Here is a 15,334-nt window from a genome sequence, read left to right on the forward strand (position 1 = left end):
CTTCACTAGCCATAGATGATATATTTTCTGGCTCTGGATCCTCAAATAATATAGGTCCATTATCAAAATCACCATGTCAGTCCACTTTCTCATCGCCATCAATAAGTGATTTAAATGATAGAGCTCCTCGTCATATACTTCCCTTAAGTGACATCTATGCATATTGCCCATCAATGACAATCCAATATCCCCTTCCATGAGCTTTAGTGGTCTCTCAAAATCTATTGAACTAACTTATTTTTCACAAGCGAACAAAAATTTGAATTGGTGTAGTACAATGACTATAGAATTTGATGCACTTCTTCACAATGGAACATGGAGCCTAGTTCCGTGCACTCCCTTCATGAATGTTGTAGGCTCTAAATGGGTATTCCGCCTTAAGCATCTGATGGTTCTCTTGAATGGTACAAAGTTTGACTTGTAGCCAAAGGATTTAGTCAACAACCATGTATTGAAGTTTATAACATCTTTAGCCCCGTTATCAAAATTACATTTGTCAGATTATTATTATCGGTAGCTGTTAATTCTACTTGACTTGTATGACAACTAGACATTTTTAATGCTTTTCTTCATGGTCATCTTGAGAAAACTATATTTAGGGAGCAACCACCTAGGTTTATCTATCCATAATTTCTGTATCATGTTTGTTAGCTCAAGAAATCTATATATGATCTTCGATAAGCTCCTCGTGCATGATTTCATCGATTATCTAATTGGTTACAAACTCAAGGATTTTCTGGATCAAAGATGAACTCTTTTCTTTTCTACAAATATAATGATGAATCTATGATATTTTTTCTTATTTATGTGGATGACATTTTATTAACCGATAATGATCAAAAACATCACAACTCTATTAAGTCTTTTCAATAAAAAATTTTCTATTTAAGATTTGGATAATGCTCATTTTTTTTCTTGGTATTGAACTTATCCCGCATGATGAATGTTGTCTTCTCTCTTAGAGCAAATACATTACTGGACATCTCCAAAGAACTAAAATAGATGGAGCACGTTTGGTCTCCACATCAATTGTTATAAATAACTTCTCTGCAATTTCATCCTTTCTTACTATGTCTGATCTTCAAATTTATGATTTTGTTCAAAAATGTGTGACAACTCAACAGTTATTTGACTCTTATATTTCTACAAAAGATCAATTTGTTGATATTTTTACTAAGTCATTATCCAAACAATGTTTCACCAGATGAGCAAGTAAACTCAACGTTTAAGATCTCCCGTTGAGTTTGTCGGAGGGTAAAAAAGAGAACTATTCAATAAAAATTATTTATTAAATTAAAAATTTGCATTTATAATATATCAATTGATAGTTTCTTTATTAATCTGTCAATTAACTGAGCACTCTAATACCTCTATAAATTGTATCTCTCATGAATAAATCATTAATCAAGAAGTTTTATTTCTTTGCATCTTGTCTCTTCTCTAGTTCGGTTATCCTTCTCTAATACGAGCATCGTTTCAACTTTAAGGCCATGCCATCAAAGGTTACACGGGAATAGCGGTTCAAAATAGCGAGACGATGTACATACAATTAATAAGAAATGACCAAATTTGAATTTGTTGTAAGCCAAAACCTAACCTATGATCTTAGTTCCTTAAATCAGACTTGGTTCTACTTTGCTCTGAAGTTTGGTTAGTGAGAGGGGGCTTATGATACCTTGGTTAATGTCTCTCCCTCCAGTTCAATTGGTTTGGACTAGTCCTCCAGTTCAGCAACCCAACTGTAAAAGCTCTACAGACTAAGCACCTTCTCCAATAGCCCTAGTGTCTGACAACCTCACCACCTTCTCCAATAATCCTAGTGCTCGACAGCCATGCACAGCACCCGACACACGATCATGGGCAACCCCTTGGAATGATTTTAGCTTCTCAAATCTCCGAGGTGGACATTATGCTTAACAAGCTATGCATGTGTCCTGACCATTCCTCAGCATAGTTTTGACGGGATACGATTACCTCGAGGCATAATTGAGTTGATTATGACGGAGCAGAATTACCCAAAGAAGATAAGGGTTCGAATCTCGACAAAGCCAAGACAATATTCCTCCTCCATCGTGGCTAACTGCAGTTTCTCGATTTACCTCCTCACAAATGGTCGTAGGATCGACTATGTAGAGCCACTGGGATGGCGAATTCCACCTTTTAATCATAATTGAGTAGATGGTGCATGAGGAGAGGTTGCTGCACAACACTATGTTCTATCCCGACAGTGTTAATAGTGGGGCAATGAGAAAACGTAGACAGTTAATAAAACTGTCCACTTATCTTATGAATTATCCTATTATTCTTTTTTTTTATAATAGAGTGCGTTCAAGTTCCAGATTTTAAGAGGTTATAGAATTTTTTCGGAGCTATGCGCCTTGCGAAAATATCTCCAAGGGAGGAACATTCATTGCCAATAGGGATATCGTAAATAACGAAAGATTATTCGATCCGTAATATTCTTCCAACGATCAAATATAAAGAATAAGATCCATAAAAAATTTTTATTTATAAATATTTACTATTTTTATAATTGATAATTCATGCATTCAAATATACAAACAAGATACATACCCAAAGTGGAATGCCTTCTAATTAATATTGCAGAGTACTAATTAAACACTATGCATGTGTTGGAATACTGATCGTGCTCCTGATCTGATTTATTTTTTCACATATGATCGTAAAACTGATCATATGAAATCATTAGGACGAGTGAATTTTACATACTGTACTGACTGCGACATGCATAATTAATTAATTACATTGTATCACACGATCGATCGAGCAGCTCATGCGCGCTAGCTTCTGTTAGAAAGGAAACCTAAAACAACCACCAGTGAGGCACCTTCTGTTTCTCCAAGCTCTTCTCAACAATGGTGTCCAGACTTGGCTTCCACCTTCTGCTCGAATACTGCCTCATCAAAACCTCCTGATCCGAGCACCATCCATCTCTTACCTCTCTCTCTGCGTACGCTTCCTCTTTCACCAGTACGACTTCCTTCGGTTGGCCTCCAAGCAGTACTCTCAGGAAACTCCTCGCCGGTTTCGCTAGTTGCCTAGCCGCCGCCAGGACCCGCCTGCGCCTCCGGCGCCGACAAGCCGACCGCCGCCTTCCCGGGGGCCATGGGGAGCATCACGTACACCTTGTCAGGGTCCATCAGGTGGTCGGCGGGCAGCGGAGTTACGTACTGGTACCGTCGGCCCGTCGGCCGCATGCAGGTCGACCACGAACTGGCGAGGGTGCTCCAGCATCAGCTCGGCTACCGGCGTCGGTCCGTCGAGCTCGCGGAGCGTGCCGTCGGAGAGCACGACCATGCCGACGTCGGCGACTCGGCAAGAGAGAAGATTCCCCATAAAGTCTGATCGCCTGCAGACATTTGGAGGAGCTCTTAATTATAATCTGAAGGTTTGAACTTCAAATGGTGCAGTTGGCAGACAGTGATGGACCAAATCCATGTAATGAACAAGTCAATTCTCGGCCAAACTACTCCTTCCACTAGTGTATATATAAATTAGGCGTTATACGACAACAACAAGTGCAGACTAACGACCGTATTGATTATTTAAGACTAGAATATTGGTGTGTCCCGTATGTGTTTGTGGAATTGGCCAACCTGCCGATGCTTGCTGGGGAGGTTGGTCGATGTGTGTGTGTTTTTTTTATGAAAAGGAATTGTTTTACGTGAGTCTCAGGTTGCATTGTCAGTTGGTAAAAGGGAAGCAATTTTAATTAATTTTCTAAAACAGATGAAAGCGATTCGGTTTCCATCAAATAGTTAGACATTAAAAAAATGATAAATCTCAGTCAGTCTCATGGATTCAATCTCTGGGGATGGCCGGTCCGGTCCCATGGAAGTTTCCACCGACCACCAGGGTAAATCGGGAAGCGCATACGGCGGCCAATCCAGATGCCCAGCATCCTTTGATTGTGTTTCCCATTTGAAAAAATAGCTAGACATTAAGCTTTAGTAAAAGATGAAATCTGTCACGTTAATCTTTAGTAAAAGATGAAATCTGTCACGTTAATCTTTAGTAAAAGATGTAATTCGTTACTCCAGTGGCCTTACACGGTTGGTATTACGATCATTTATGAGGAAGTAAATTAGGAAGCTAAAGTTGGCCACTACGGAGGAGGACATTGCGTCAGCTTTGCCGAGATTTGACCCTTCAACAAGTCTGTTCTGCAGTAACCAACTCAACGCCTCGAGGGCAATATTTCGACATTAACGGAGGTGGCTCAATCTATCATAAATCCGTCATATGATAAGACAGGATGGATCAGGCCAGTTTATCAACTTGACGAGTTAGGAAATCTCTAATTTCGACATTAACGGAGGTGGCTCAATCTATCATAAATCCGGCATATGATAAGACAGGATGGATCAGGCCAGTTTATCAACTTGACAAATTAAGAAATCTGTAATTTAACTCAATCCAAAATGAGTTGCGAATTAGGTGGACCAACTCACGAGTCTGTTAAAAAATATTAAAAATAAATATTAAAAATTTTAAATTTGAATTACAGCTTAAACGTGGTCAAATTAAAATTTTTAAATTTGGATTATGATTTAAACGGGTCAAGGCCATTAATCCATTGAATTTTCTACTTTATTTTTATTTTTTAAAAAAAAAATAATATTTTTAACTCGCAGGTTGATCCCAAGTCCATCATGGACCGATCTACGCGGATCGTGGGCCTAGGTAGATCGGTTCAACTAAACTCATTTTAAAATAGATTGATAAAATTTTAATTCAATCAATTTACATTGTTTAACAGAATGAGTTAATCTAATGGATCTAACTCAACGGATCTAATCTAAATTGATGTCTTACGAACCGGTTCTTGCAAGTGTACATGTTAGACGGGAAATCGGATTGTGGAATGGAAGAAGAGTTGTTGTTGTTGGTAAACCACGTGACTTAGTTGTGGTCAAGGCCAGTGCACGATGCGACATTTCATTTGTGTTCGGTAGAGAGTCACCGTTCCGTTCATGAATGGGAGATTTATTAATTACTTAACGTACGGCTAGGATCAGATTCCGGTTTGGTTTTGTTTTACTATTTTTTTAAAAAAAAAATAAGATAAAATGAAAAATTCGTACATGATTGTGTTTCAAATTTATTGAATAAGTAAATAGGAGGAAAAATTATCTACTTATGATTTTAAAAAAGTATTTCTTTCTAGATTAGTGTTAAAAAATGATGTATTAATTATTTTTTTACTTCCCTAAATATCCCTTTAAAAAAGCAACTAAACAAAATGAACCAACAATAAATAAGCATACCTTCATGCTCTTTGAGGTATGTTGAGTCATGTTCCCGGAGCATAGTTAAGTTGATTATGATAGTGCAGACTTATTGAAGTGGACAAGGGTCGAATCTCGACAAAATCAAGGTAATGCCCTCCTCTGTAGTGGTCATCTACAACTTCTCGATTTACCTCCTCACAGATAACTGTAGGACCAACAGTGTGAGATTGTTGGGATGATGGATTTCACTTTTTACTGAAGAATTGAGGTATGTTGAGTCCTAATGTATGCCATCATTTTTCAATTTTGATCAAATTGAGTTCGTGTAGTAAATTTTGTTTGTGCAATTATCCTCTAAGTGGTTTCATATTTGATCGTATTGTTTTGATATGTTTGAAAAAGAGTTTAAGTTAGTTTTGCATATGTTTTTGATATGTATGTAGAATTGTGCAAGGATTTAGAAGGATACACATGAATGTTGTTGGTTGGCTTGATGGTTTGAGATCCATTGAAAATCAAAGGAAGACAGACTTATGTAAAAAAATTTAAACAAATTTTTATAAAAAATAGTTATACTATCATATTCCATAATTTATGGGATATTTTCAATATATATATAGTTACAAAATCATGTTTTCCTACACACCTCAAATTGATTAGTAGATATTTATCATTCACAATTTCGATATAGTACTTTGAACACTGAGCTACTTGACTCTTTAGTAATTATATCTGTAAGTTGTCCATGTGTAGATACATATAGGGTATAAATTACCCTGAATCTAGTCTCCTTTATGAACTGTTTGGCAATTCTCCTTTATGAAATGGTAATGTGTTTGTTCGATCATGTTGTACTAGGTTATGAGTTATATTAATCATAAATTTATTATAACAATAAAATCTCATTGGGTCATACCACTTGATTTTCAAGTCTTCTAAGATGATATTAACTAAAGTAGTTCACACACACCTTAAGTCATTGCTTGCAATTCGGGCTCTACACTAGACCGTGCTATCACATGTTATTTCTTACTGCTTCATGTCTTTTAATTAATAGAATACCTTTTCCTAGTGTTCCTTTGAGGTACAATAATACTCAATGAGTATCCATGGATACATTTCCTTATCTACTACAATATCTTTCTTGACAAATAAAAGTATGAGATTTGAGTCTACTAAAGTGCTTGCTAGTTTGCATATTGTCTTGTCTATTTCATTAAGGAGATCTATCGCATATTTTTGTAGGGAAATAAAGATGTCTTGCTTAGAGCAAACCACATCATTTTCTACAATTGTTATATCATTCATATATATGAGTGTTGTGACACCCCATGTCAATTAGATCTTTTGTAAATCATGCTTATGGTGATTGATTAAGTTCATATGAATGTTTAAACTTGTGCGTGAAAAATGCCAACTTTGCCATTGAGGATATGAGACTTGACGAGGCATAATTGAGGAAGAAGATGGTTGTTCTTGAACTAATGCAAGTCTAAGAATTCAACTCAGGCATTGAAAGTAATGACAAGTTGAGCAAGAAATAACCATACTTATATTCTAGTATGGAATTCTCATTCTGAAGATAAGGTGTGGTGAAGTAATGTGTTTGTTCTTTTAAAGAAACATTCGTTGGAATATAGATTTTCTTTGATGGAGGATGAAAACACTTGTATCTTTTCTGAGCCGAGGACCCAAATATCCTAGTGATAAGATTATTTTTGCAGTGTGCATGTTTGAATAGAATATTGAGAGTATCTCCATTAGACTCTTGAACCTCAAGATTTTGAAAAATAAACAATTTATAAGATGAATGGTTAAGTACATCAATGAATAATTACCTAAAAATTTGCTAAGGCTAGTAATAAGAGATCTCAACTTCTCAACCTCTTCTGATCATATTGTACCTTATATTTTATAAGTAAAAAACTTACAAAAAAACTAGTGAGAAATAGAAAAATAGCAATGAAGGATGAGTAGCAAGAAAAACCTTGCTATAAAGGTTGGTAAAAGAAATTTATTGGTGCAAATAACATAAGTTGATCAAACTAGTATTTTGATGTATGATAAAAGATTTTAAGTTAAACATTGGATATTCTAATATATGTGTTAAGTGTGTAGGTAGGAAAATCTTGAGGGGTCAAGAAGACTAGACACCAGACAAAAGAAGTCCTGGTGAATCATAGGGCTAAACACCAAACATTTAGCAAGGTAAGTCTAGATGAGTTGACAGATGAGACATTTAGCAGAGGAAGTCTAGATGGGTTGACGAACCAAATATCTGATAGAGAAATTCTAGATGGGTTAGCAAGATCAGGCGTCAGGCAAGGTAAGAAGTCCTAGTTAACTAGGCAAAATAAGTTTAACAAAGAACCTTCTAGCAAAGAAGGCTATGAAAGAGTTTATCTCTGCTTGGGATGTGGCTATCCCTATATAACTAGGCACTGACTTAACCAAGAAACCAATAGGTGTTTCAAAGTTACGGTCAACATATAGTAAACTACATTTTAACTAGTCTATAAGTTAGGTACTTAAGTAAACTCGTCTTGGAAGACAAGTGTTGGTTATATATATGTGTGTGTGTGCGCGCGCGCGCATGCTGTGTAGGAGCGAAAAGCACAATAGAGGAGGGGATGAATATTGCTTGTAAAACTTTTCTTAAAAATTTTATCTTTGAAATCAGAATGCAGCAAAATTAAAACACAAACAAGATGACACAGTTGGTTACTTGGTTCGTAGCCCTTAAGACTACTACTCCAAGCCCTACAATTTGAAGGTGTATCATTTATGAGCAGTCAATCACTAATTCTCTCTTTCTAAAAAATATTTTGGAGGCAGAGAAACTTCTTTTAAGTAAAAAGGGGTACAAGAACACTTTACGGTGCTCTTTACAAATGAAATGCAATTATGAAAGACAAGGTTACAACAACGATCAAGTCAAAGATAAGCGTAGGTTGTCGGAAAGCAATATGGCGCAATCGAGTTGCTTGAATGCAAGGGCAACACTTGGATTGATGACGAGTTAATTGAAAAGTTGATGCTCAACCTCTAGATTCGAGCCTTCTTTTATAGGATTCTTTCGGTCGATCGATCCTCTCTTTCGGTCTACTGATAAAGATTTGATCATGCTTGATTTCCTCTTTTTTCGATTGATTAATCATTGTGTTCAGTTGACCGAACCACAGTGTCGTCCAAGTTCTCGTCCAAGTTCATGATCGGATCAGTATGGATCTCTGCGCAATCGACTTTTTCAGTTGACTGATCATAAGGATCGATAGACTGATCCTCTGATTTCTATCCCTAGATAGACCACATCGCACTGGATCAAATGATAGAATCTAGGTTCGATCGACTGATCCGGAGTATTAATTGATTGATACTCTTCTTTCCTTTCAGAGTCAGATCATATCCAACTCGACCTTATCTCTGATAACCGATCAACTGAACCTCCCTGTTTGGTCGACCATACCAATCGGTCGATTGAAAGTCCCCTTAGTTGATTGAAAACTCTATTTTCTACAAAATAAAGTTGACACCATAACAATAATAATAGTCCTGCAAAACAAAGTTAGTAACATTGCATTGTATTCATGCATGCTCTATTCTAACGGTAAGAACTATCTGATCTCAACTTTGAAATCTTTATTAGTTTCTTAGTTGGATCAATGCCTAACTTTGATCCAATGTTAGGACGCATCCTCATGGCTTCTTTTCAGAAAGACCTCTCTAAAACTTACCTTACTTACCTGTCAAAATATCCAATCCAGCTAACCTGTTTTGGACTTCCTCTACTTAGCGTCTTATCGACCCCCAAGGCTCCCCCTACTTGATGCCCGATCTTGCTTACCCATCAAGTGGGTTTTGTCGGGTGTCTGGTTCTCCTGATTCACTAAGACTTTCCAACCTAGTGTCCAATCCTCATGACTTACTAAGGCTTTGCTGCTTAGTGTTCACTCTATCTGACCTATTAGAACTTTCGTTGCCTAGTATCTAGTTCACCTGACCTACTAGGACTTTCCCTATTAAGTTGTCTTACACACTCAACACCCACATCAGATGTATAATATGTAACTTTAATCTCTTTACCAAATATCAAAATACAAGTTTGATTATTTGGTACTACCTGCACTAATAATCTCATATTTTGATGTTTGGTAATAATGTTTAAAGTTAGAAAAAAATACCTTCTCTAAAGAATTTTATAAGTATGTTTGAGAATTTCAAATTTAAATCAAAACTATAAAGTTTAACAAACTTAACTTAAATCAGAGCCCTAAAGTTTAACTTAAACGGAAGTCCAGACTTTATGTTGAAATTCTAACCAACTTAAGTAAAATAAGACTTAAGTTTCGTTTTAACTTAAAACCATAAAGTTTAACAAACTATCTTAAATTAGAACACTAAAGTTTAAGATAACTTAAGTCTAGGCTTTAAATTCTAACCGACTTAAGTTGAAATATATGGTAGACATATATGAGATCTGAAATTTAAAATTCAACTGTAGTGAATTTATGAAGATTAACTGATAAGAACGCTAATAATTAGACTGAACTGAGCTATCATTTTCACTTTCTGATTTATCTTAGTAATCTATAAAAAAACTTTTTTAAAATCAAATCCATCATCTCCAAAATTAATGGATCTCAAAATTAGATATCTTATATCAACTAAAAAAATTGAATACTTTTCCAAAATTTTCTTAGTCTAAATATTTAATTGTGCACGAAAAAACATCCACCTATGAAATAACAAATATGATCAGTGATTATTAACAAATTATTTTTCTCAATATATAAACGTGACCTTATGAAAGTCGCACTAAATAAAAACAACCGTGGCAACACTTAACCATGACTCATAAACTAGCTAAGACTGATACCAACTATATACAACCATTTACAGTCTCATTTACATAGTGCTGAAGATGAGATACTGAAACCTCCATCCTTATATTTAGTTTCTGAAGTAGCAGGTCAAAAAGTAGGAGCAGCTCCGAAACGCAAATTCGAGTAAACTTTTAAAGCATAAATAGACATCATCTACCTGATCGAAAAAACAAAAAAAGAAAAATTGAAAACCAGTGGAAGGAATAGATAAAGAGTAAACGAGGCACGATTCAATGCGTCATAGCTCACCTGATATGTGAATCGTAGCTCTTGAGGGTGGAATCGGGAACAACTTCCGGTAATCTTTTTATGTACATAATTAAGCGTCTAATGTCTTCTTGCTTCACCACTGCAATATCAACTATATCTCTGTTATCGATCAACACCCACAAATCTCCGGAGTTTACTTCCCTGAGGCTATCACGGCAAAATGGGCATGATTTTGATCTTGTGTTCCTGCAATGATTTATCATATGGACTTCATTTTTTTGTTTGTTGTGAACAAAACCATCCATGTCGACCGCAGACGATCATGTAGACTGAAAATGAACTTAGAAAATAACTCAGTGCCATAGTTTTTCAAGCAAAAAGTAGGCAAATTGTGTGATGGAACATTTTATTATACGTTCTATAACCTTTTCATAATAAAATATCCACCAGCAAAAGCTAGACGACCGTGTCCTTTTTCAGTTTACCAAACTGTTAATGTTCATGTCATAGTAATGTTATTTAACATCGAAGCACATCTAAAGGATGTGGTTGATGACTCAGTTGTCCAAGACTTGTAAATGGCATCTACCTATCCATGCAGTTTGGAAGTAAAATGTTCAAGACAAAATTTTGCAGAACTTCAAAATTGTAGGCAAACCAAAACAGGTTGTGTCTTATTGCAAACGCAAGACTAAATTGGTGGGCAAATATCCCAGACAAGAACCTCATATTGTTGCTAAAGCTTGAGAAGACTACAATGGCAACATGGAAGGTCTTACGATTTTAGAAAGCTTAAGGAGGCACACATACTATCCATATTCTAAAAATTAATTGCAATGGCATTGCTGTATAATAATACTACGTGCCACAAAATATAAAAGTTTCCATCTCTCACTAAAATAATTAAAGTCATCAATATATACCAAACAAAGACACATACTAAGTTGATCATTTAAAGCAAAGCATATTAACCAACCAAAGTGATACATTTTGAACAAAAGGTTCTGGTTCTGAGTAGCAAAACATGTCTTATAAAGGAAGAGGAGTGAGTAAGGAGAGGTTTCATCTCTTGCAATTTTCCATAGAACATTTAGAATTAGGACATAGAAATTCTCTGTTTTGTGTGTGTGTGTGTTTCTTTTGTTTTTTGATTTTTTGTGATCAAAATGTATGTTTGTATGGAAAGGTGGCCACCAGGTAGTTTTTGTAATCCTGTTAGGTGCCCTTTCCCAAAGTGGGGAAGGTGATCCATCTAGACGGCCCAAGTGAGTCTAAAGGGAAAAAAATGAATTTTTTATATGTTGTTGATTCATTTGATATTAGAAAATAAACATAATACTCTCAATTAGCCCACTCAACACCCCTTATATGCTCGAGCCTCCCACCCTATGACTTCTACCTCTCTTTTTCACCCAATAATGACTGCTTGTACCAATTTTCAATTATTTTCTACACTATGTATATTCTCTCTCCCCTTGTTTCTTTTTTTTTTCATTCATTGTTAAATTTTTCCACATTTACTCTTAGCATAGTAGAATTTATTTTTCCCACAGGCTCGAGCCTCCCAACCTGTGACTTCTACCTCTCTTTTTCACCCAATATTGACTACTTGTACCAATTTTCAATTATTTTCTATCCTAGGCATATTCTCTCTCCTCTTGTTTCTTTTTCTTCATTCATTGTTAAATTTTTCCACATTTACTCTTAGCATGGTAGAATTTATTTTTCCCATAATTTTGTAATTTATTTATTTAGGTTGCATTGTGAAATACTAACTATGTTATATGAAACTGAATGTTGGACTATGACTCAAGCACATGAACAGAAGACAAGAGTTACAAAGATGAAGATATTAAGGTGAATATAGAAATATACAAGGATGAACAAGAAATAAAAATATTAAAGAGAAAATCAGGATTGCACCTATTGAGGAAAAACTCCGAGAGACACGTTTAAGATGGTACAGACATATACTTAAACGATCAATAAATGCTCCATCTAGACAATGTGAAAATACAACAAATGTGCACATCAAACGAAGAAGAGGAAGATTAAAAAGACTTTATTAGCAATAATAAAATAAAATAAAATTTATTTAAATGTAAATGATGATATAGTAGGGGATAGAACCCAATGACACAGAAGGATTCATATAGCTGACTCTACCTAGTAGGATAAAACTTGATTGTTCTTGTTGCATTGTGAAATACGAAATATTTCATTGTTGTTATGTGTTTAGTGCTCATCTAGCCTACCTCTTGGATGCACCTTTAATACCTTGATGTATCTTTTTTAAAATTCATATCCCTTAAAGTGAGATCATTTTACAATTCAACAATGTGAACAGATTTAATAGAATTTTAGTTAGTCTTTTTCTTAATGTATAGCATTATTTAAGTTACTAATTTAGTTATATTAATTTCTTTGTTACTGAACAAGTACAAAGTAAATATCCTTCAAAACAAAAATGGATATCAAAAAAGCATTCATTTTTGCCATTCATTAAGTCCTAAAAATATAAAGGCAAACTAGAGGCTTCAAATAATGTATGGTTGCAACTTATCTAAGACAGTCTTAACAATCTACAAAGAACCAAAGCAAAAGATGGAATCATACATCCTAGGACAAGAGTTTACCATTCTCTGTAGCACTTCAAGCACATGGAATGGCTGCAATTGGGCAAAACTAATTTGCTGTTCATCTCCAAGCAAATCCCACATTCTTCTTCTCTTTCAAGATCTATTTCTGACAAATTCTTTCTCGCATCCTCCTCTTTTCGTTTATATCTTTCCATGAATTCTGCCTTTTGCCTCTTGAATTCCATTTCACTGAGACCTTTTTGAAGTTGGAGGAGAGAAGGGAAAATTATAGCTGCATAATGATAATGAGATGGACCAAAAAAATTACAAATCTGATAATGACAGAAATAATCATTGAAAACCAGTGGAATGAACATACTGTAGAATTCTTTGAGGCTAGCTTTTCTTTCATGATTTGACATGCTTGTTGATCCATCAGAATGAACCTGCACATGTAAGAGTACCTTAATTGCTAGAAGATACAAAATGCTCCTCATAGAAAGGAAGTTAAAAATAACCATGGAGCTGAATGAAAAGTTACTTTATATATCATTATCCTTAGCAGCCCAAGTGCACCAGCAAGGCTGCAATCTGTCCACTGCACGAGAAAAAGGAACAAGTGTGCAGCTGGACTATATGACATTCGCATTTGTAGGCATGCACCATCATACTCAGTCGGAAAATCTGAAGCTCTGGGGGTCATAACAAAGCATTAGAGAATTATCAAACAATAAAAAAAAACACAGCAAATCATTATCTTATATAATCTGAGACTTAGCATGACATTCCCAACTAATAGAGTTGCACTCACTCTGCCAAAAGGAGCATTTAAGCTCTTGTTTAGTATGCATTGACTTCATAAAATAAGAAAAAATTTCATCCTTTTATCATATCAACTACGAATTCTGCCTCCAGAACAAGCTACAATAAGTTATGATGACGGAATCACTCTAGTATCTTTCTTAGCATAGTTCCAGCTAGTGTCATAACAATGAGAATAGACATCGCATTGTCCCACGCATTGCAGTTATCAAGAGAAACCATCCTCGCTGAGTGCACCTTATTATAGGAAGTAATTAATCAACCACCAAAAGTACAATTTATGAATGGAAATTTGAGTAACATCAAAAAGAGAGGAAATAAAGAAGAAGGGGAAAAAAGAGAAGGAATAAAAAAAGCAATCCCCTTTGAAATGTCTAAAAATAACAATATTATGACATCCGAAGATAGTATCAAGCTACACAAGCTTCTCTAAATCAAAAAAGGTCCGCCATCAATGCAACTATTAGGGGGAAACCCATTTCTCTTGGTAACTGATCACGAAGAACAGACAGAAACAAATAATTTGATAATTTGCTCAAAAAGGCAAAACATCACCAGCGAAAACAAAAACAAAAAATGCCGATCATTCCCAAACATGTTAAAAACAAATAATTTGGAAGTTTTCATGATCAAGGCAAAATTTAAATTTTGACAATACCAAAACGGGACAAAAATCACTATAAAGTGAACAGAAGTGCATCACCAGCAGAATCTCACTGATTATTATTTTCTGTTAGATGCCAGATTATTAAATTTTGGGCATGGCTATAATTCACTTGTCTGCATAGAATTATTGCAGCTGGTCTTTGTACCAGTTTCCATTGTTATCCCCCATCATTGTACCATAATAGCATATCAATATCAAAAGCTTTTATCACCACTATGCAGTACAATTCTGGAGTAGTGAGAAGTATATGCATTTCAATATCAAAAGCTTAAATAGTTTGTTAGAGAACTCCACTGGTGTACCTCAACGATGTTGCCACTGGCTGCGTCACTAGGATCGCTGCTAAGCTGGAGAGCATGGAGCCTTGCTCCAGTGTAAAGGACAGGTCTTGATGAATCAGTGTTTTGTTTTTCTTTAGGTTCTTAATCGAATAGTTTTTCATCTTGTTCTTTGTGGTGATGTGGTTTTCTATGATGGGTGAATCTTTAATACAGGATTGGGTATAGCATGATTGCTGATGCAGAGGAGAAAGGGCTTATCGAACCTGGGAAGGTAAGCTGTTTCACACCTATGTTTATTGGTTCCAACAACATAAGCATGAATTAGAATTGGGTGGTATAATTTGGATTTGTCTATCAATTGTGGCAATTTTCATCAGTATCTAAAAGATTGGAAAGGTACAATTTGGATTTGTCTATCAGTTATGGCAGTCGTTATCAGTATCTAAAAGATTGCCTATTTTCATGTGGGCATGAAAGGTGCTGAATTAGTCCTAACGGATCCTAGTTTGGGCATGAAAAGAGCTGTCAGTAAGGCAGAAGAGTTGGCTGCAAAAACCCCAAATTCATACATTCTTCAACAGTTTGAAAATCCAGCAAACCCAAAGGTAAACCTCAGTCAAGTACATGGATTTATTTAGAT

General features: G+C 35.4%; 2 protein-coding genes and 1 pseudogene across 3 annotated transcripts in view; 1 reads left to right on the forward strand and 2 right to left on the reverse strand.

The window, feature by feature from the left end:
* Window positions 1-15,334, forward strand: part of LOC141829393 (serine/threonine-protein kinase GRIK2-like) — a 43,987-nt gene that overhangs the window by 14,501 nt on the left and 14,152 nt on the right. The gene's annotated exons all lie outside the window — the stretch shown is intronic.
* LOC141828936 (uncharacterized) lies at window positions 2,825-3,357 on the reverse strand (annotated as a pseudogene).
* On the reverse strand, window positions 10,017-13,627 carry LOC141829249 (E3 ubiquitin-protein ligase AIRP2-like). 2 transcript variants are annotated; one of them, XM_074716679.1, is made up of 5 exons: window positions 13,466-13,627; window positions 13,304-13,370; window positions 12,982-13,180; window positions 10,385-10,591; window positions 10,017-10,292 (listed from the first exon to the last, which is right to left on the reverse strand). In XM_074716679.1, exons 1-5 carry the CDS (start codon window positions 13,625-13,627, stop codon window positions 10,289-10,291), a joined length of 639 nt encoding a protein of 212 aa, XP_074572780.1. In that variant the 3' UTR covers window positions 10,017-10,288. The 2 variants fall into 2 exon arrangements, with proteins under 2 accessions (XP_074572780.1, XP_074572781.1); XM_074716680.1 differs by having other exon boundaries at window positions 12,982-13,216; window positions 13,466-13,619.

This window comes from Curcuma longa, chromosome 5 (assembly GCF_044706935.1).
Source record: "Curcuma longa cultivar G26 ecotype Majalengka, Jawa Barat chromosome 5, ITB_CL_G26_1.1, whole genome shotgun sequence".
Taxonomy (NCBI): domain Eukaryota; kingdom Viridiplantae; phylum Streptophyta; class Magnoliopsida; order Zingiberales; family Zingiberaceae; genus Curcuma; species Curcuma longa.

Excerpts from the sequence above, each read along its gene's own strand:
- LOC141829249 (XM_074716679.1), bottom strand. The coding sequence starts at position 13,627 with ATGACCCCCAGAGCTTCAGATTTTCCGACTGAGTATGATGGTGCATGC. Across the intron at positions 13,181-13,303 it reads TAGCCTCAAAGAATTCTACA|GTCTCAGTGAAATGGAATTC; the intron begins GTATGTTCATTC and ends AACTTCAAAAAG. Across the intron at positions 10,592-12,981 it reads TTGAAGTGCTACAGAGAATG|GAACACAAGATCAAAATCAT; the intron begins GTAAACTCTTGT and ends AAATCATTGCAG.